This window comes from Nuphar pumila, chromosome 2 (genome assembly GCF_984573655.1).
Source record: "Nuphar pumila chromosome 2, dmNupPumi1.hap1.1, whole genome shotgun sequence".
Lineage (NCBI taxonomy): Eukaryota > Viridiplantae > Streptophyta > Magnoliopsida > Nymphaeales > Nymphaeaceae > Nuphar > Nuphar pumila.
Window position 1 is genome coordinate 90,267,940 of NC_143250.1, and position 21,324 is coordinate 90,289,263.

A 21,324-nucleotide genomic window follows, 5' to 3' on the forward strand; every position below is an offset into this window, starting at 1 on the left:
CTCCTCAAATGGTGGGCCGGGTCCGGATCTCGCCCATCATGGGCGGACCCAGTACCCAACCCAACAGTTACACATAATAAGAACCAACTTGAGCTGGGGTAGAATGAGATAGCTGGATGGTTAGGTTGCACTATCACAACCGAGGACCGAGGGGTCTCTAGTTCCAATCATGTGCCGCTATTCCCCCAGCTTGCCTATTTGAAAAAACAAAAAACAAAGAAACAACTCGAGCAACTTGCTCACAATAGTACAATACAACGAAGAGGTATGGACTATGAGAGATTTCCACGAGATTATGTTGCTTCTAAAACAAATAGTCTGACTATGTGAACGAAGTAGCTTCTGAAATAAATAGTTTGACCGTGTGAGCGAACTATGTCATGTGGACAAGGCCAAAAGAAGAACATAGGATCCCACTACTCATATAGTTTTCAAGTGGACACACCATAAGAGTAAATTGGAGTATCCCTGTTTCATACATGGTTAGTGGAGCAAACTTGCAGTGTGCCTAGATGAGGTTTGCTGAGCCTAGAGTCCTAATTAACCCATTGGACTGCGACTGTGTTAGGGTTGATGGCAAACAAGCTTTGTGGAACTTGTCTGCCCCAAATTCATGGTAGTTGCTACTGTTTGAATATGGTAACATACGAGCATAGTCTACAGATTTATCACCAAACTGATGGAAGTTAAATGAAGACCTATTTGCAATTCTGATGTGGGTGGAACTTGTTCTTCCACAGATTTTGGACACGTCCCATTGGCCCCACCACTTTAGAGTCTATTTCCAATGAGAAATGGAATTATACGAATCAGAATCACTTGGGGGAAGATGAGAGAATGATTCTCATGGCAAATGCAAAACGGACTCTCATTTGCAAAGAAAATGAGAAAAGGACTCTCAAGCTTCATTTTCTCATGTTTGCTTAGACATGAGAAAATAGAGCAATATGAGAACCATTCTCTCATTTGTGTGAGTGAATCTCACTGGGGCTAAACACGTGCCCTTTATTTTTCAGCCAAATCTAAACTGCGTGTCTATGCAAATACAGCCTACATATATGTACAATAAAATTACAAAGGCCATTGGCCAAACTTTAAGTCCAGGATATCAGATGCAGACTAGCTTCAGTGGAAAATAAATCCCTGGCCACTTAACATAGCAGGCATACTTCCATTTTCAGTTTATTTCCCTGCTTTTCTCTCCTCACCTTTGATTCCATGCTGGGCTTAATACGTTGATCTCCTGTTTGACAACCAGAGCAACGTCCATCTACTTTGTTCTTTAACGCTCCCAAACCTGCTTTATCATGTGTTCATGCATAACCATAACCATGTCTTTTTCTACAAGTTTCCTTCCCCCCAAGAAATAAAAAGCAAAAGAAAACATTCACCTGATTTCCAATTTTCAGTAGCTCTTCAAGTATGCCCTGGATCACAAGTACCAAGTTCCATTGGAACATCTACAATTGTTTATGGTGATCATGGCATGATCAATCCTCAGGAACTTAAAAGGGGTTTAAACATGTACTCCACAAACCAAGTACCCACACCTGTACCAGATAGTAATAAGGTCATCGCCCCACCAGTGTGCAACAACAGAAAATGTCATCACAAAGTACTAGAAGTTCCAAATCTGTGAAGTTGCAGTAGCATGACTAATGTTTTTCAATGAATCATATCTGACTGTGTGCATATCTGACTGTGTGCACCGCAAATTATAATTATGGTTGGAATTTGATGATGCGGTTTAGTAAGCAACGAAGTAGTGAGGAGAGTGTAGTGAAGCTTGGTGAGCAAGAAATAGCGGTGGATGACTGTTTCAAATATTTGGGATCTATCGTTCAAAAGAATAGAGAAATTGATGGAGATGTAAATCATAGGATTAAGGTTGACTGGATGAAATGGAAAAGTGCAACTGGAGTGTTGTGCGATCGTAAAATGTCATTGCGGTTGAAGGAGAAGTTTTATAAGACGACAATTAGACCCGCTTTACTATATGGTACGGAATGTTGGGCTGCCAAGAGACATCATATTCAAAAAATGAGTGTAACTGAGATGCGTATGCTTCGATGGATGTGTGAAAAGACACTAAAAGATAAGATTCGGAACGAGGAAATACGTAAGAAGGTAGGTGTTGCATCCATTGAAAATAAGATGAGTGAGAATCGTTTACGATGGTTTGGGCATATTCGGCGAAGGCCTAATGATGCTCCGGTTAGAAGGATTGAGAAATGGGAAAATATATTAGCTAAAAGAGGCCGGGGTAGGCCCAAGAAGACTTGGATGGAGATGATAAGAAAGGATATGAATGCTTTGAACCTCACCGAGGACATGACATTAGATAGAAATGATTGGAGGAGAAGAATTCATGTGAAGGACCCAAAATGATTTTCTTTTTAGTTCATATCGCCAACCCCAATTGTTTGGGATGAAGGCGTTGTCGTTGTTGTTGTTGAATTTGATGATGTGGTACTACATGGTTTCAATAAAATATTGAAGTAGAAGTGGATATCACCTTATCTTCCCACACAGTCAAAATGTTAAGATTCCTGAAATGTAACTTATAGAGCTTTTTTTTTACTGTGACCTGCCCATGAAGGAATATAATGAAACTATTTACAAGATTATTCTTTATGTCACACAGATGCTTCATTTAGCATGTGTATCTCGTGTCGACACAACACTTACACCAAGACATTTCATGAACACAATTAAACTAGGGTTGGACACATTCAACATTATGCCATTAGCTCTTTCCTTTTATGATCTTCATTACTTCTGTGTCCATTTGCGTTCTTTTTTTATTTTAGAATTTGTCAACGATTGCATTATATTTCAATTTAAACTTAATTTTGTTATTTATTTTTAATCATAGCGATTTAGAATGTTGTAAAAGGGTTTGCACTTGAGACAATATTAATGTTTTATTGCTTTAAGTTAAGAATTATACACATAAACATCTGTGTGTGTATAACCCTATGTAACACGGACTCTTCTAACAGGGCACCGCACCCGCGTCGTGAAGTCAACCACACTAAGGTCCATTCTGTCTAAAAGTAAATTCAGTTAACCCTAACCAAGTCCAGTTTTATCTATATTATATATATAAATACATAAATGCACACATACACACATCCTGAGTCCTAATTTTTAAGAACTACCATGTCGCAGCAAGCTTACCCGCATTGTATCCCGTTTCCGCATCTGTTGCCATGTGACAGAGATGGCCCTTAACATGGAAGAAACTATATTTTAAAGATGTTAACAATCTTGGGATTATGACTTAACTTTCCTCATCATTACCCTATTAACCATAAAGAAGAGATGGTCATTATCTACATGCACTGCAAACATTTTCTAGGACATAAGCCTATACTTTCAAATACGATCTGCATTCAATAGCTTAGACATAAATGAAAAAACTTAAAAGATGGATGAACCTTTGAGAAAGAATGGGCCCGAACATTGCAAAGAGTTCCAATAAAGTTAAATAATGAATCTTGGGCAACATTTACAGAACTTTAAATTTACAGATGGAAAAAACAACTACTATACATAACATGTGAAAATCAAAGGATGAAAGGCATTACTGTCTTGGACCTTTATTGTAATTGTTGTTGAGCATCTGCTTGTGTTTTTCGACCAGTTTCTCAAGAGCAGAATCAAGGGCATCTCGACCTCCAATCAGTAAGCGAGTGACAATCTCAGGGTCAGTCTCATACCTTGCTTCTTCAAACTCCCTTCTTGCATTGTCTCTTAGTATGTCTCTCCACAAGATTCCACGGTCATTTGGCCAAAGAAAGAATCTGGATGCTCTAATTATGTCTCGGTACAGACTCAAAGCCTCCCTTCTGTTGCTGGTTAGGTGTTGCCTGCTTGTAATTATAGATTCTTCTTCTTTCTTGTCTTTTTTCTTCAAGTGGCGATCCAGTAGCTCATCAATGGTGTCTGGCCCATTGTTCATTATGCTTCTCCTAAATAGATACATCACCCTTGACAACTTCCTCTCCGCCCGTAACACTGCCATTTTAGTCAATCCCATACTTTGTAACATGCTTGTTTTTTGTTTTGGCCCTAAAAAACATCTAAACAATTAGGAGCAATATTGTGCTGATCGGTCATTTTCCAATAAGAACAGCAATGTGACGAAATACAGCCCTTTCAAATTTAATCTTGCATGAGTTCATTAGAAGACTGTCACATCGGGTTGGTTTCAAGAAATTGTGACAAGTTTGTGAAAGCTTCCAATTTGAAACTTTCTTTGGTAAAATGATGATCTATGGTCCTCTCTTTTGTGCTGATGAGCAAACTGGAGAACAACGCCCATGGGATTAGAACCTGAGACCCCTTGACCCCTGATCTATGGTCCTCTTTGGTTTTAGATTTAGTTTCTCTATAGTATCTGGACAAATATAAAGCATCTTGAGTTATCAAACTGTTATATTTGCGTTTTAGATTTTTGACCTACAAAACCTCAATGAAATAAATAACAGCTCAATAGAAACACATGAACCTTAAATTGTGAAGAACCTGAAAAAAGGAAAGATATTCAGTTTACCAATGTTAAAATCAGTTCATAAGGTGAATCTTCTTTAAAAAACACCTGAATCAAATCGGTACATTTAAAAATTGATTTTTATTCAAAAAATAAAATTACAGAAAATAGAAAATTTATGAAAAATAAAAAAAAATCAGGAAAATTGCTGTCACTGGGCTTGTATCTGTGATCCAACTCTTCTGATCAGTCATCAGACTCCTCCTGGAAAGCTCGATAAGAGCAGAAACAGGAGGATGGCTGATGCATCCATCCAGCCCCATTCATTTCTCCCTTTCCTCTTTTTTCTTTCCATCTATTGTAGAGCAACACACACACAGAGACGATCGGACTCATCCCAGGAAGCTTGATAAGAGAAGAAACAGGAGCATGGCTGATGATGCATCCATCTACCCCCAATCATTTCTCCCTCCCCTCTTTTTTTCTTTCCATCTCTTGTAGAGAAATGTTTGAGAGAGAGAGAGAGAGCATTACCAGCAACAGGGGAGGCCGATCTCCGCAGGCAGTGCCGTGGTAGGCACCGGCGATGGGAGGAGATGGTGCCAGGGAGGGATGGCAGGGGGAGGCAGGCAGTGGAAGAGTCCTCGTGAAGTGGAGTGAAGAAGAAGTGAAAGAGGGAATAGTGGGTCGAATAGAGTTAGGGTTTCAATTTATTTTTGTTTTTTTTAAATGTCACCACCGATTCAGGCCGATTCCACCCAAAATCGCCCGATTTTGGAGGTGGGGTCGAATCGCACCCTGTAACAAATCGGCAGAGGGCCGATGCAGACCGATTTTAACAACATTGATGTCTCCAACCAAAGAAATGAACTAAACCTTTAAAATGCAAAAACAATAAACAAAAAAGTGAGCAAAACATATAATCAAAACCAGGAACCCGAATAGTGCACTAGTAACTTGCACAGAGAAAAAGGAAAAACAAAAGCTGTAGCAGACTGGCATTCACATTTTTTTATCATTTGTAAAATGTGCCTCATAAGTTATAACCAACCAACTTTAACCCTTCTTCACTATCACAAATAGCAGAATTATAACCGTCCTTAGATACCTACGGATTTATACCACAACAGTCCAATGATCTCCTCACATTTTCCATATACCAACTGATTATTCCCATTACATGTGTGACTATCATGCTCTTCATTGTAGATGAATATGGGATTCAAGACATAAAAGTCTTCGCAGCTTTTATGCTATGACATTATCTTGAAGAAAATTTTATATGCACAAGAATGAAGTATTCATTGGTTAAGTGTTTTGCATATTTCTGAAGCTCTCTAGATAGTTTTTTTTTAGTTATTCAAAATATCATGTTTCTTCTACCTTTCAGTAGTGTCATTTCATTCACCTAATTCAATTCATAAATCTTTTATTTCAAACTTCTTAGCCAAGCAAGCTTTTAGACTTACAATACTTTCTTTTCCAAGTACCTGCAGTTAAGATTACTCTATCCTTTTTGTATGTATATAATATATTATAAATATATGTATATACATATATTCATTGTTGACTTTACACTAGTTGTTGAGAACTCAGCCCAATAGCTAGATTTCTAGTCCAATGGCTAGAGAGGACTTTCTCTCTCCTCTCTTTATTCTATCTCTTCCTCTCTTTTCTCTCTCTATATATAGAGTGTGTGTACCTATTGTGGGTGATAGAGTGATGGGTAGTTTTAGGTCCTTTTATGTATTTTTGAGTGTATTGTAGTGAGGCTTTTATGTATTTATTTCTTTTATGTATTTTTGTTCATTATGAATGAAATCATTTATTCATACAAGTTGAGATCAAAGGAGCGGTTAAGTGACATGGCTAAGTGCCATAGCCAATCACATGATAGCATTGCATGGGCCCCACAGTTACAGAGTGCAGGCCCCACATGAAATGCTGTCATGTGATTGGCTATGGCACTTAGCCATGGCACATAGCCGCTCCCTGGATCCCTGCTCAACTCTATAGGTCTCTGTTGTTTTTTCTTTCAAAAAGGAAAAACTAGGTTTTAGGAGAAAAAAAAAAGAGAGAGAGAAGATCATGTTGAAGGCACTTTTGATGTGTGAAAGACACCCATCAAAACATTGTATATGTTCTTTGTGAGCCGTTCATTCTAAACCATTCTGATGCAGTCCATCCGAAACACAAACCACATTCGGAAAAAGAGTAGGGCCCATCCAAGTGATGGGCATCTCATTTGCGCAAGTTTTGGATGCCGTTCATCTTGAGATCAACGGCATCCAAAAGTTCTCTGACAGAGAATACCGTCATAGCACACTTTGACCTGATCCAATCCCAAAAAAAGACACGTTTGTTGCTTTTCTGACAAAGAATGTACAGTGGAAGTGCTAGCCCTCGAGTTATCGCATGTCTTGTGTGGACCATTTTATAGGGAACTATGTTTCTAGGCCTGCTCTGCTCTAATATGCATATCCATCAAATGCATTTGATTCTTATGGATATTAAGGTTTCTAACGTAGCTGTGAGGCCTCCCTTTCATTTGATGTTGCTTGTGTTTTTCTTGCTGTAGTGTACTGGTGATTTCTTATCACTCCTACATTCTGTTGCTTACCGAGGCTTCTGCAATAAAATTTCTTTTCTCTTGATAGAAAAAAAATTAGCTGAATCCTCGTTGAAGACCTCAGGATCCCGAGGATTCAGTGTGTGCTTGTGAGCAAGGCATTTTGGGCCGATCATGTACAATCACATTGCCCACTTTGAGTGTGTCGTTGCATCTGAATGAAAAGATCAGGTGCAATATGAATGCATAAAATGCACCTGATCACCCTCTATCTTGGGGGCAGGCCTGTCAGGTGTGGGGCCCAAGATCTGATGGAGGGCAATCAGGTGCTTAATGCACATTTTTTTGCACCTGATCCTGCCTTTGCATCTGACCCCTCGGCCTCAAACAAACTGACAGGCTGTATTCCAAAGTTTGAGGTGGTACACTCAGAGTGTGCAATGTGATTGCACCTGATCTGCCCCGATGGGATGACATGACTGCCTTGAATAAAGTGCCCAACATGTTCCACCAACTGCAAGTGGCACACAAACAAACACACGTGTGTGTAGGGAATGAATTTTGTCTACAATCTAGAAAACCATAAACAGGTGTGGGTCTGCCAAACCCCAGCTTTCTTCTTCGAAAAAAAAAAACATAACTCAATGTCATACATAGGAGGAAGGCTTTATTTGATGAATCTAACTTCAGCATCGTCCATTCATTAGGGTATGTTGGATCAAGTGGTTTTGACATAAAAATAGAAATTTTGGTTCATGTAAACTGTTGGATTTTGTAGCCCTCAAAAACTCTGCATAAACATCTAGATCCGATTATCTAAAACATGTTATTGATTAAATAAACTATATAACTTATATCCATGGGACTTGATCAACAAAAAAATCAAGAAAATGTGAAAGAATAGGCTGTTCCTACTAGAGCCAATACTTTCCCTATATAAAAAATCTTCAAGCAAACATGGATCATTCTAAAAAATACCTTGATTTAGTCAGTTTGATTTGACAAGTTTTTGAAAATTGATGATAATTGATAGTAGTGCCCCAAACCAGCCCTGTTAGTGATAGGCTTAATATATAGGGTGTGTGTCTGGGTGCGTGCATGTGTGTATGTCTGCGTGTTGGCGCACGAGTGTGCATGAACATTCAAGCTATAACATGTTGAAAACAAAAGTATGATATTGATCTGAATTGATTGAATTATTTTTCTTTAAAAAAAAGTGATGAAAGGAGGTGGGTTTCACTTTTTTCAAGTGGACCCTTTCAGAAAAAAAAAACTTTTTCAAATGGAAAAGTGTCAATCGCATGAGTACTAAGTTACATGATATTACTTGATCTCAACTCAAGTTATTGTCTACGTCACAAGGGCACGGAAAAAAAGTAGGCACTAGATGTGTTTTTCATGAAATATTTTACTTAGAATAGTTATTGATGTATGGAACCATACAACTCGGGAGCACACGGGCACAAGTTACTGTATGTCTACAGTAAAGTCGCAAAAGAAAATGATGGCATCACATCAATTCTTTTGATCTGAAAAAAAGCTAGATCACCTCTCGTCCTTGAGCTAATAACCACCTTTGGGCTACCCTACCATGCTTGGTCCTTCTTGCTTTGGCTTTTAGTCCATGCATCACTTACCACTAGGGCTGGAAAACAAGCTGAGCCCTAGTGGTATGTGAATAATAGGTACTCAACTCATATAATCTCATTAGGTAGTAAGAAATGTATTTTAAATGTGTTTTACATGTATTTTTTGTAATCTTATTTCTTTCAGCTAAAAAATAGTTGTTTCTATCATTGTTAATTTCTTGCTCGCTTCCAAGCTTCATGCTCCACACAGCTTTTCATGCACCAACTTCTATCGGTATATCATCTATATATTCATGTGTATATGTCTATGCATGTTTTTATGTGTCATTTTAAAATTGTTGTTTGGTATTTTGTTGAAAAATTAGACTTATTCTCAAATTAATTGAAATTAATATCTTCTCTTAAAAATGAGGTATTGTTTTATTGGTTTTTGCGTAAGTATGATAATTCAAAAAATATATTTTGGGTATGTTAGTATCTTTATGGCTATTTGTGCATGTTCCTATGCATATCTTATGTGATCCTTCATAAGCTTTTGTATAGGATATGTGGCTTTAAATTCATTAGATTATTACGTATACATGATCTTTTATCTCTTTGAGAGTATTCATGATTAGTTATACTTGTGTATGCTCTTGGTTTTCTCTATGGTTCTTTGAAAAATCTCTATATATGTTTTGGCCCATTTAATGTTAAAAATCACTATTGTCTCATAGATAGACTTATAATCTAGATTGAGCTAACTCTCTATATAGTTTGCTTATATTGGCCATGCTAATCCTTCATTGTTATTGATGTAATCTTGTTTTGTGAAAAATTAACAATTATCATCTTGTTGTGCACATGATTGCACTATATTCATTCTAAATTTTTCATCTACCGTTATTTGATTTGATTTGAAACTTTGTTTTTCAAATCATTTCTTATATATGAACTCACTTATTTGAAAATTGATTTCCGTGAGTCTTTATTGCCTTCTTATGGCATTTATTTGTAGATCACAGAATTTTATATGATGCATCATTTTCTTTTGGCCTTTTTGTTGGGATGAGTTATGTGCACCTCAATTTGTGTCACTTTAGATTATAAGTAGTCTGACTCTAACTGACGATTGTTTGATTTTTGGTTCTGTGAGTGTATTGTATCACTCATTTGTTTATTTAGTCATTGTTATTATGGATGCTTATAATTATAATTATATGTGATGGTTATCTAGTTTTTAAACCATGGTGTTTCGAAAGATTATTAACATTGATATCCTTATTTTTCTTGAAAACATTACTTTGTTTTCATTATAAGCTCTCCTTACCTCGTATTTTTCTCCTATTATGCCTCTTATTAAGTGTCATTATATGTAGACAAGAGATGTTTATTCAGATTTTTGTGTGTTTTGTTTAGCCCATAAGTGGTATTGTAATTATACTCTTGTTATAGTATTTGATACACTTATTTTGAGTGTCATTATATCTAGACAAAAGATGTTTTTAATGTGGTGAGATATATGCACCAATTGATTATTCACACTTTTTGTGTGTTTGTTTAGCCTATAAGTGGCATTGTAATTATACTCTTGTTCTAGTAGCTGATACACTTGATTTTTGAGGTTTGGTAGTCTAGTGAGGTGATTGCTTGTAGTAATTTAACTATTGTTGAGATTTGCAAATATCATTCATTGTGTTAAGTGAGATTTTTAAATCTCTTCATAAATTTTCTAAATTTTTACTACTCATTTGTCCTTGTATGGGAAATGGTTATTGAAATATTTTCATGCATTTTGCATTAAATATGTTTTAATTGCATGATTAATGATACTTTAAATTTGTTTCATGATTAGCTGCTTTGTGTATTTTGCATATATTGATATTCACAAACTATCATTTCTTGATATTTGTGGGATTTTAAATCTCTTCATATTTTCTGTTAGGTGTTGTTTCTTGAAAGTTTTTCATTGTTATCTCTTAAAATTGGTCCATAAGTGACTTTTTCATTGATTCTAAACTATTGCATGATTCATTCATATATGCATTAGTTGTGTGGTTAATATTGCTTCTAAAATGTAATAGTTAATTGATCCATGATTATTTGTTTCTTCTTAAATCCTTATTGAATATGTTCTTGAAAGAAAATCTAACTATGAGTAATTTACTCTCCTTTATGGGATTTTGGGATTTAAACTCTTTTGTGAGTTATTTCTTCATGGTATTGATGTTGGTTGAAAATCTATGCCTTTATGCATTAATGTGCTTTTCATGATAGATATATGTAAGTAATGAGTTTGAATAATGCATGTTTTCATGAATTTGAAAAAGGTGCAGGATCCGACCCGATCCATGTCACCGTCCATGTATGTAAAGATCATGTATTTAGTTATCGGGTCTGGATATACCAGACCCGACCCATAGTGTAATGTAAACTTAAATACATGTTTAGGTCACGATTTCTTTTACTGAAATCGTGACAGCCGCAGTCGATCTCTCCCTTTCTCTCCCTCTCTCTTTCTCTTCTCTTTCTCAATACAGGAACAAAAGGGAAAATTTACATGGTATCAGAGCCAAGATCCAGCTAAGGGTTGAAGTGGATTCCAAAGGTGCGGCAAATCAAGGTTTGAGGTTTTGCCTATTCTTTTCTTCATTTCCTTCAGATTTTTTTCTCTACCACGATTTCAATCTCCACCTCTCGTTTTCCCTTTCTGTTTTCAAATCTTCCTTTAGTGGATTCACATCTCACGTGAATCCCTAATCTGTTCACGCAGGATTCACGTGAATCTTGATTCACGTGAACGTTGTACATCAAAAGGTCATGAATTTCACGTGAATCTACTTCACGAGAATATTCTTTCTTTATTCAGACCTCTTTTCCTGCATAACCCCCAGTTGACATATAATTTGGGATTCCAAAAAAAAAAGGGGTTCCCTTTCTTGTTAAAACTCCTTTTTCATGGATCTTCATTCCTCTTCATCCAATCTTTCCTCAAGTTTTCTCACTCAACTCGTTTCTAAAAAGTTAACTACCTCAAACTTCTTGATTTGGAAGAGACAAATCATTCCTTTTATAAGGAGTCAAGGTCTCTTAGGTCACCTTGATGGAACCACTCCCGTCCCACTCGAATTTGTTACGAGAGAAGAAAAAGACGACAAAGGAGTAAGTTCAATTGTGTATGTCAAGAATGTTGAGTACCTCAACTGGGAAAGGAAAGATCAATCAGTGGTTGCATACATCACTTCCACCTTGTCCCAAGAGGTCCTTGTTGCCATTCCCGACAATTGTACTGCTCTGCAACTTTGAAAAAAATTGGTTCAAACATATTCACAAGTTTCGTAGGCGAGAATGGTTTTTCTCAAGAGGGAATTCCAGATGTTGAGAAAAGATTCCATGACCATCATGGAATATCTGAACAAGATGAAGACTATCACAGACCAACTTGCAGTTATAGGATGCGCGGTGAGTGACAGCGATATGGTACAACAGACTCTGAGTGGATTGGGATCCGACTACAACATGATTGTCACTTCCCTGTTGTGTCTCCCTGCCCTTCCTACCTTTGATGAGTTGCGAGCAAAATTAATTCAGTATGAGATTACTCTGAAAGGGTTCTCTGAGGAATCTCACGTTCACACAAATTCTCAGGAAGTTTTTGCCACAGGGGTGACTTATGGTAGAGGACGCGGACGAGGAGGACAAGGGCGAAGTGGACACGGAGGGCGTGGTTTGCTTCCCACTCCAAATATGTTAGCTCATGCGCAGGGGTCAAGATTCATTCCTACCTGCTTCCTTTGTAACAAAAAGGGGCATATCAAGGCGAATTGTTGGCATAATCCAGAAAATAAAGGAAAGAGTCCACAGACAGAAAACAAAAGGAAGTTCTCAAGCAGTGGAGAGATTAAAGATTTGCTGATATCTGCCTTGTCAGAGTTGAAATTGAAGCAAAGCGATGAAGGCACCTGGTTTGTCGACTCAGGGGCAGCGACTCATGTAACAGGTGATGCAGGTAAGATTTCTAATCTCATTCCTTATTTTGGAAAAAGTAAGATTGTCACTGGAGATGGATCCCACCATCCTGTTTCTCATATTAGAAAAACTGTCATTCCCATGTCGCATTCCACTCTTACTCTTTCTGACGTTCTTCATGCTCCTGACATTAAGAAAAATATTGTCTCTGTTTCCAAACTTATTGATGATAATAATGCTTCAGTTGAATTCACTCCCTTCTCTGTGCAGGTCAAGGACCTTCGCACGAGGGAAACATTCGCTGAAGGAAAGAGACGAGGCAATATGTATGTCTTTGAAGAAGCTCCTTGTCATGTTGTCCGCCCTGTCCACCTGAATTCAAAGCCTTCATTAGAGTCATGTTCATCCTCTTCTGCTAATGTTTTTAGTATTTCTGAATGTAATAAGCCATTCTTATGGCATAGTCGATTAGGACATTGAGGGGGTCATTTCATTGAGAAACTTGTATCTAATAATCTCATTCCAAAAGAAAGTCTAAATAGGGATGAGAATAGTCACAAATGTTCCAGTTGTCTTTCCTGCAAGAGTCATGTATTGCCTTTTCATTCCATTAATAAGAGAGCTTCAAAACCTTTTGAGATAATCTGTTCTGATGTATGGGGACCCGCCTCAGTTGCCTCAGGATCTGAGAGCAAATACTATCTAATCTTTGTTGATAGCTATACTCGATACACTTGGATATATTTCATAAAAAATAAGTCAGAAGTCTTCTCTTTGTTTCAAGATTTTCTTTCCCTTGTCAAAAATCAATTTTCTGAGTCCATTCAATTTTTCCAATGTGATGGAGGTGGGGAATTCTCATCCCGTGATTTTATCTCTTTTCTTCAAAGTAACGGAATAGGAAGAAGGGTGTCTTGTCCTCACACCCCTCAACAAAATGGAATTGCTAAACGAAAACACAGGCATATCGTTGAAAGTGCCATGAGTATGCTTCATGACAGCAATCTTCCCATCAACTTATGGACAAAAGCTTTCCATTCTGTCGTGCATGTGATAAACAGACTGCCTACAAGAAGAAGAAGAGGTATTTGAGAACACTGGGACGTCGGGGTCACAGAATACAGAGGAAGTACCAGGCAGATACAAAGACATTGTCTATTCCAGACAGAAACCGACAACATCAAGCCATTTAGATCATGTCTCGATCGCCAATCCTACTCCTTCTCATACCCTCGCAGTCAGAAAATCAAACCGCATACGGCATCCTATTGACAGGTGGGTTAGTTATAACAACTTCTCCTTGGATTTTCAACTGTTTTTAACTGCCATCAATAAGGATGAAGAGCCCATCATGTATTATCAGGCAGCAGCTTCTATGAAATTGGTAGAAGCCATGAATGATGAAATGCAAGCCTTGCATGAATGTGGAACATGGGAAGTTGTTCCCAGACCACCTGACAAAAATGTTGTCGGATGCAAATGGGTCTACAAAATCAAGTACAAGCCCGATGGAACCATTGAACGATATAAAGCAAGGCTTGTAGCAAAAGGATTCACTGAAGAAGCAGGGCAAGACTATGATGAGACTTTTAGTCCGGTTGTAAGAATGGGAACGATTCGAATTATCATTTCCCTGGCTGTTGAACATGGATGGAAGTTGAGTCAGCTTGATGTAAAAAATGCATTCTTACATGGGGATTTGAAGGAGGAGGAATACATGGAACAACCCCCTGGATATCAAGAACAAAATTGTAAAACCCATGTATGCAGGTTAAAAAGAGCCATCTACGGCATGAAGCAAGCATCTCGCTCTTGGTTTGATAGCTTCTCATCAGAAATTCAGAAACATGGATTTTCATGTTTCATACTGGACCACTCATTATTTATCTTTAAAAGTCAGTCTGTGACTACTCTATTATTAATTTATGTCGATGATATTATCATCACAGGAAACTCTGCGGACCACATCCAAGAAATAAAAGACTTATTAGGTCAAAGGTTCAAAATGAAAGACCTTGGAGTTCTACGCTATTTCCTTGGTGTAGAAGTTGACAACCAGGCTCATGGATTGACACTCACTCAACACACGTACACCGTAGATGTTCTCAGCAAGGCAGGCATGAAAGACTGCAAACCTCTAGGAACTCCGAGTGTACTTCATCAAAAACTTAGCGCTCATGATGGAGATCTATGTGATGACCTCACCAGGTATCGCAGCATAATAGGAATGTTACAATACCTCACATTCACTAGACCTGATATTGTTTATTCAGTCAATCAAGTGTCAATTTATGCATGCGCCACGTATTGGACATATGGAAGCGGTCAAGAGGATCATTAGATATCTGAAAGGGACTATTGGGGATGGATTGATATATTTACCACAGTCCCATGGCCAAAACGAGCACGAAATTACTGTATATTGTGATGCAGACTGGGCAGGAGATCCCGACGAAAGAAGATCTACATCAGGATATTGTGCCTTCATTGGAAGAAATTTAGTCTCTTGGAGTAGTAGAAAACAAAAAGCTATCGCTAGATCAAGCACTGAGGCTGAATATAGATCCATGGCTGCTGCCACTGCCGAAGTAACATGGATCAGGCATCTTCTAACTGAAGTAGGAGAAAAGATCTCCCACACTACCTTGCTCTATGACAATCAAAGTGCTATCAATATGTCATTCAATCTAGTACATCACAGTCGTGCCAAGCACATTGAGATCGACCAACACTTTGTGAGGCAGAAGGTTGAAGAAAAAGAGATTGAACCTGAGTTTGTCAGTACTGAAAGACAGGTTGCAGACATATTTACCAAAGGGTTAACCAAGGATCGCTTTTGGATGCTTAAAAGCAAGTTGTTCATGGTCCAAAACCATGATCAACTTGAGGGGGGGTGAAAAAGGTGCAGGATCCGACCCGATCCATGTCACCGTCCATGTATGTAAAGATCATGTATTTAGTTATCGGGTCTGGATATACCAGACCCGACCCATAGTGTAATGTAAACTTAAATACATGTTTAGGTCACGATTTCTTTTACTGAAATCGTGACAGCCGCAGTCGATCTCTCCCTTTCTCTTTCTCTTCTCTTTCTCAATACAGAAACAAAAGGGAAAATTTACAGAATTTTTAAAGTAATTAATGATTTATGAGCTTATCTTTGAGATATTTTATGCATGCATTTCTCTTTTTTATAATATGCAATTATGGTCCTTTATAAATTAAGAACTATGATTTCTTAAAATTATCTATTGAAGTGAGTCTCTCAATGACTTGTGTTTGAAAAAATAATGATTTTTCAAAATTAATTTTTTAAAATAATTTTGAAAATTGTTAAATTGTCTTATTAAATATTTTCTCTATATTATATATTTTTTTATGTTTGGCCATTCTCTCTCCATATTATATAATTGATATAATTTATTTTTTAAATCTTTTATGATTTATGATATATATGTGTATAGTTGGGATGTTTTGTTAGCTCTAGTTCTCAAATATTGATGATATTGAAGATTCTAAAGACCCTTTGTATAATAGAGCATATGATTGAAGATCATGAGCATCCTTTAAGGAAGAAACAAATGTAAGAACTTAATGAAGTCAATGAAGACATTTTATATAATGGGTTCTTTCTTTGTAATTGCAAACTCACGGTGAGTCACGGTAAGTTTGAGGGGACGTGTTAAGAATACTCTATCATTTTTGTATGTATATAATATATTATATATATGTACATATATACGTATATATGTACATATATATAATATTTATATTATATATGTATATATATATATATATATATATTTATATACAAATATATTCATTGTAAACACTAGTTGTTGGGAACTCAGCCCAAGAGCTAGATTTGTGTTGGGAACTAAGCCCAATAGTTAGATTTATAGTCCAATGGCTAGAGATGACTTTCTCTCTCCTCACTTTACTCTATCTCTTCCTCTCTGTATATATGGGGTGTGTGCCTATTTTGGGTAAGAGAGTGATGGGTAGTTTTAAGTTTTTTTTGTGTTTTTTAGTGTGTTATAGTAAGGCCTTTATGTATTTATTTATTTTATGTATTTTTGTTCATTATCAATGAAATCATTTATTCATACAACTTGTATCAAGTTTTGCATATTGTTAGTATTCAAATACATTTTGATTGGCATTTGGACTACGATTTAGAATGTCATAGGTTCCATGCTATTTCGTGACACCTGCAACTAACATGTCTCAAAGATATGACAACTTATACATGATGTAAACCAATGTCTACGCACTTAATTAGTGTAATGATTTGTTCAATCGATAAGGCAAACTCCTCTAAATTTTTTCAACAAAGACTTCAAAATGAGGGGTCAAATGAGGTAGTTGGATGGTTAGTTCACACTATCATAACCAAGTGGTCTCGAGTTTGAATACAATGGGCTTATTGCCCAACCTGCCTATAAAAAAAAGACTTCTTGATGGGACATTAATTTCTTCATCAAAATGTTGACACAAAAAGTTGTTTTTACATATAATTTCTCAAGTTTTAAATCAGGTGTTAAACTCAACATAAGTTTGTGGTTGCATTTTCTACAATAAAAGTAGGATACAAAGGATCTACACATATATGCAAAGAAGCCTTGTGGCTAAAATGATGGATTACAAAATTGCATGTGAGATTAGTGCATTGATAGTCCAAGTATATAGCATTTGATGATTAATCTTTGCATTTTATTATCACACTAAGGGTATCAATCTGCACTATCACTTTGTTCATGATATTGTAGAAGATAAAAAAAAATTGGTTGAAAAGATTCAAACATGAACAACAACTAAATAGATATGTTGATTGTTGAAAGAACAAGCACATAGAGTACTACTCTTCTCTCAAGCTCAATACCTTTTGATGGTAATAAGAAATTAGATATATAATTGGAGTATTTTTCACACTAGAAGAGACAAAGCTTCAAGTGTGAGAACGTTGGAGACATTTTCTTTTACTTGTATATTACCTTTTTTTCTCTTCTAACTCTATTTGACCCACCCACTTTTATAGATTAAGAAAAAAGTATTGTGAATTCCTCTTATTTCTTATCTTCTTGGGCCTTAAGAAACACACCTTGACTTTCCCTCCTGTTTCATTACTTGTTTCCTAGTTTCTTAGGATTTATTGTAGGATATATGTTAGATACCAACATATCATACCATTTTGAGAACATATACTTAATCATAAACAGGGAATGAAGAGAGAGAGAGAAATTCCTGTGTAGAGTTTTCATGGGAAACATTTTGGAAGAGAGTGCGAGAAACCTTGGTTAGGAGTGAGAGGGACCTAGGATTTTCTGCCGCCATGTGCAAAGGTATAAAAATTCTTTTCCCAACTTCTTATCCTTTCTTTTTTATTCATTGGACACCCTCATACTCTCACCAATACTTATACATCTATCACCACCTAATATATTTCTGTGGTCCCTAGCAAGATGAGTAGCCAATAGCACTTCAATATCTGTTGCCAACAAAAAGTGGCTACTGATGACAAGTCTAGAAAGAAATTGCTTCCAAATCACAACTAGAATGATATTTGTAAGGAGCTTTTGAGAACTTGAATTTGAAAACACTGTTGGCCCTTCCAATATTTGAGAGTTCTAAAGGTACAACCTTTTCCCAAAAATGCCAGTAGAAGACACCCTTGGAAATTAGTTTGTGGGATGGGCTTAACTTCTGTAACTTGAACTCTCATATGGATGGAGATTCCCTTCTAGACTTAAGCCCTTACTCAAATGGCTCCATCAGGAAAACCCTTAATGCATGACAACCAATAAGTTAAACTATTAAGGTGATCCATGTTTATAGGACAGCCAAAAACAAAAAAAGGGGAAAAAGAAAGGAAAAGAGGATAGTTTATCTTCAGCTAACAGTCTGGACCTGGATGTGTTAGCATCAAACCATGGGGAAATTAATCAGATATCGGTATGGTTCAGGTCCAATCATAGTGACAAAAGTTTAAAACGGCAATTTCTTGTGAGATTTTCAAAAAACAATCTCGAGTTTTTATCGGAAAAATATTAAAAAACAAAAAATTATTGGAAAAATCTAAAAAATCAAATGAAACAAACCAACTACACAATTAAATTGTACATGCAAAAGAAATATAAAATATATCTTCAATTGCAACAATCATATATAAGAAATATCAACTATCAACCATCCAACATCAAATAACAACCATGAACATCAAGCATCAAACACCAAATGAGAAAGGATGGTCTTTCTATAAAGCCTAGGAGAACTAAACAGCATTGAGACCATGATCGAACCAATTAAACATTTCTTTGTTTATATATATAATAACTATCATGCAAACGTGACCAAGGGTCGCAAGTCATGGGACTTGCACTTACGACGTGTACACACATTCTTGGAAAGTCTCAAGTATGCTCATAGAGATCATTTAAGTTTTTGAGAAATCAAACTTTTCCTAGTATTATATTCACCTAAGCCCTAACCCTCATTACCTCCCTAAAAAAAATGGAAAAATAAATCAGAAGATGCCCAATGAGCAGAAAAATACTACTCAGAAATACATTCGTAAAAAACACAACAAATCACACACCTGAAATTACAGAGGGTGTAGAGGGAGAAAGAACAGAAGGCCGTAGAGAGAGAGAGAGAGAGAGGGATGAGGGCGCAGATGGAGGAAGGGCACAGAGAGAGAGAGAGAGAGAGATTTACCGATGCCGAAAGCTCGACACCTCGACGGAAGTGGCTACCTTCACCGGTCTGAAAGAGGCGCCCTTGCTAGAGAGAGAGAGAGAGAGAGAGAGAGAGAGAGATCCCCGACTCTTTTGGGGTTTTGTTTACAAAAAAAAAAACGAAACCTGACAAAAAGGACAATACATTACCATCGTGCCTTTTTATCGCAGCCGAGAATATCGCGATATATTGTAAAAATTGTGCAAAAATGAAGTTTTAAATGGTAAGATAAATTTTCATGATTTTTTCAAATTATGGTTAATTTTTTTTACACTGGGTCCAATGACTAGTGGGACAAACCCGAACTTCTCAAGTGGATGCTCCCTTGATGCATACAGCTATTCAGTATGCACTGCTTTCTTAGAATTTTCATCTAGTACATACAGGCAACCAGCATAGTACCAAAAATGGAGTCTGCTTGTGAGTTGTGACATAGCATATAGTTGTTTAAATACTAGGCAATCTATTTCTGGATCTATCTAGTGCTTGGACTTTGCTGGCCCTACTTGATAAGCTTATCAGCCAGTAGATCTGATGCGGGTTTTTTTATGGGTTGGAAGTAAATCCAGAATCATTGGAATCCCTATTAGTATGTGCAAACATTGAAAAACTATTCCACACCCTTGGTTTCTCTCCAATAGCAATGTGTCTCATCATTCTTGTTTTGCTCTCTTTCTATGAAAAGGACCCGCAAAGATGTTTTTGTACATTTACAATACACTGGAAAATCTACTACTTGTTAATGTTAAATATGCAGAGAAAGATGATACATGAGTATAACAATTTAATATGCCCAATACATATACAATACGAAAAATGTGAAAATTCAAATTTGCATAAACTTTAAAATATAGGTCCGGCTCAATCAGAAATAACCTTGTGTAAGTTCATCGCTCATTAGAATCCAAATCTGTCGACAAAGTATGTGTTCCTTTGTATTCAAGTACCCTATCTTCTGTGTTAATTAGATAGCAAGTTCTGATCCAGACCCAGGATGCAAAGAAGGTCCAGTGTCATATCAAGACGAGTCCAAGTGCAGAGAAACTCATCCCAATGCGTTCTCAAATGCGAAGGCTCTCAGTGTGACAACAGTCTCTCAAGATTCCTCCCAACGTGAAGACACCTCCTACTTGAGGAACTCATCTCAACGTTAAACGTTAAGAGGTCTCCTACTGAAAAGACTCCTTCCAATGATAATTCAAATAAACAAAACTCAGTCAATGTGGACTCCAAGGTGAATCAAAATTGTAGAGTTCTTTCTAAATCTGGATGTACTCTTGAGAGGTCTAATTGTATCAGGTCATGCCTGACCAAACCATGTTAACCTACATGTCATTGTGTGTGTGATTATTTTTCATGTTATCAGAGACAAACAGCTCATACCATTTTTTATGAAGTTCTCCCTTGTTTGATCGTGATCCTAATTGTGTTTAGTTTAGCTTCATCTATGTTAAGACTCTCTTCACTCATGCCTAATCTGGTTATCCAATGGAATGTATTATCTTCATTGTGTCAATCAAGCTTGATAAACACAACTACTTTCTATAAAGATCATAAATAGAATCCGTCTCTTCAAGTACGTAGATAGGTCATTTCCTGCTCCAAGACATTATATCAATGAAGAAGAAGAGATAAAACCAAATCCAGAATACATGGTGTGAGAATGGGTTTATCAATTAACTCTAAGTTAGATTTGTGCTATCGTTACATAGCTTGTTCTAGGTTAAATTATCTGTATCTCTACTGTTCATGAAGCATGGCTTATGTTGGAATGATCCTACGCATCCCAATCTAGTATTTGAATCATTCAATTGAAGAAAGACCTCTAGAATGTCAGAAATGAGGAGCAAAGTATGGTAAAGTACCTAAACCACATTAAACTTCTTGGGAATTCTTTGTGTTTTGTTAGTGATCCTGCCTCTAACAAAAATTTGGTTCATTACAAATTGAATGGTCTGTCAAGGAGACTATGAGAGTTTTATTACTTT

The 21,324-nt window shown here is 36.7% G+C and overlaps 1 protein-coding gene across 1 annotated transcript; it reads right to left on the reverse strand.

Moving 5' to 3' along the window:
• Positions 1 to 3,441: 3,441 nt before the first annotated feature.
• On the reverse strand, positions 3,442 to 19,358 carry EMB1793 (LYR family of Fe/S cluster biogenesis protein). The gene is made up of 2 exons (XM_089997832.1): positions 19,316 to 19,358; positions 3,442 to 4,074 (listed from the first exon to the last, which is right to left on the reverse strand). The coding sequence occupies exon 2, from the start codon at positions 4,052 to 4,054 to the stop codon at positions 3,587 to 3,589; it is 468 nt and encodes a 155-aa protein (XP_089853958.1). The 5' UTR covers positions 4,055 to 4,074; positions 19,316 to 19,358; the 3' UTR covers positions 3,442 to 3,586.
• Between the last annotated feature and the right edge of the window lie 1,966 nt (positions 19,359 to 21,324).

Excerpts from the sequence above, each read along its gene's own strand:
- EMB1793 (XM_089997832.1), bottom strand. The coding sequence starts at position 4,054 with ATGTTACAAAGTATGGGATTGACTAAAATGGCAGTGTTACGGGCGGAG.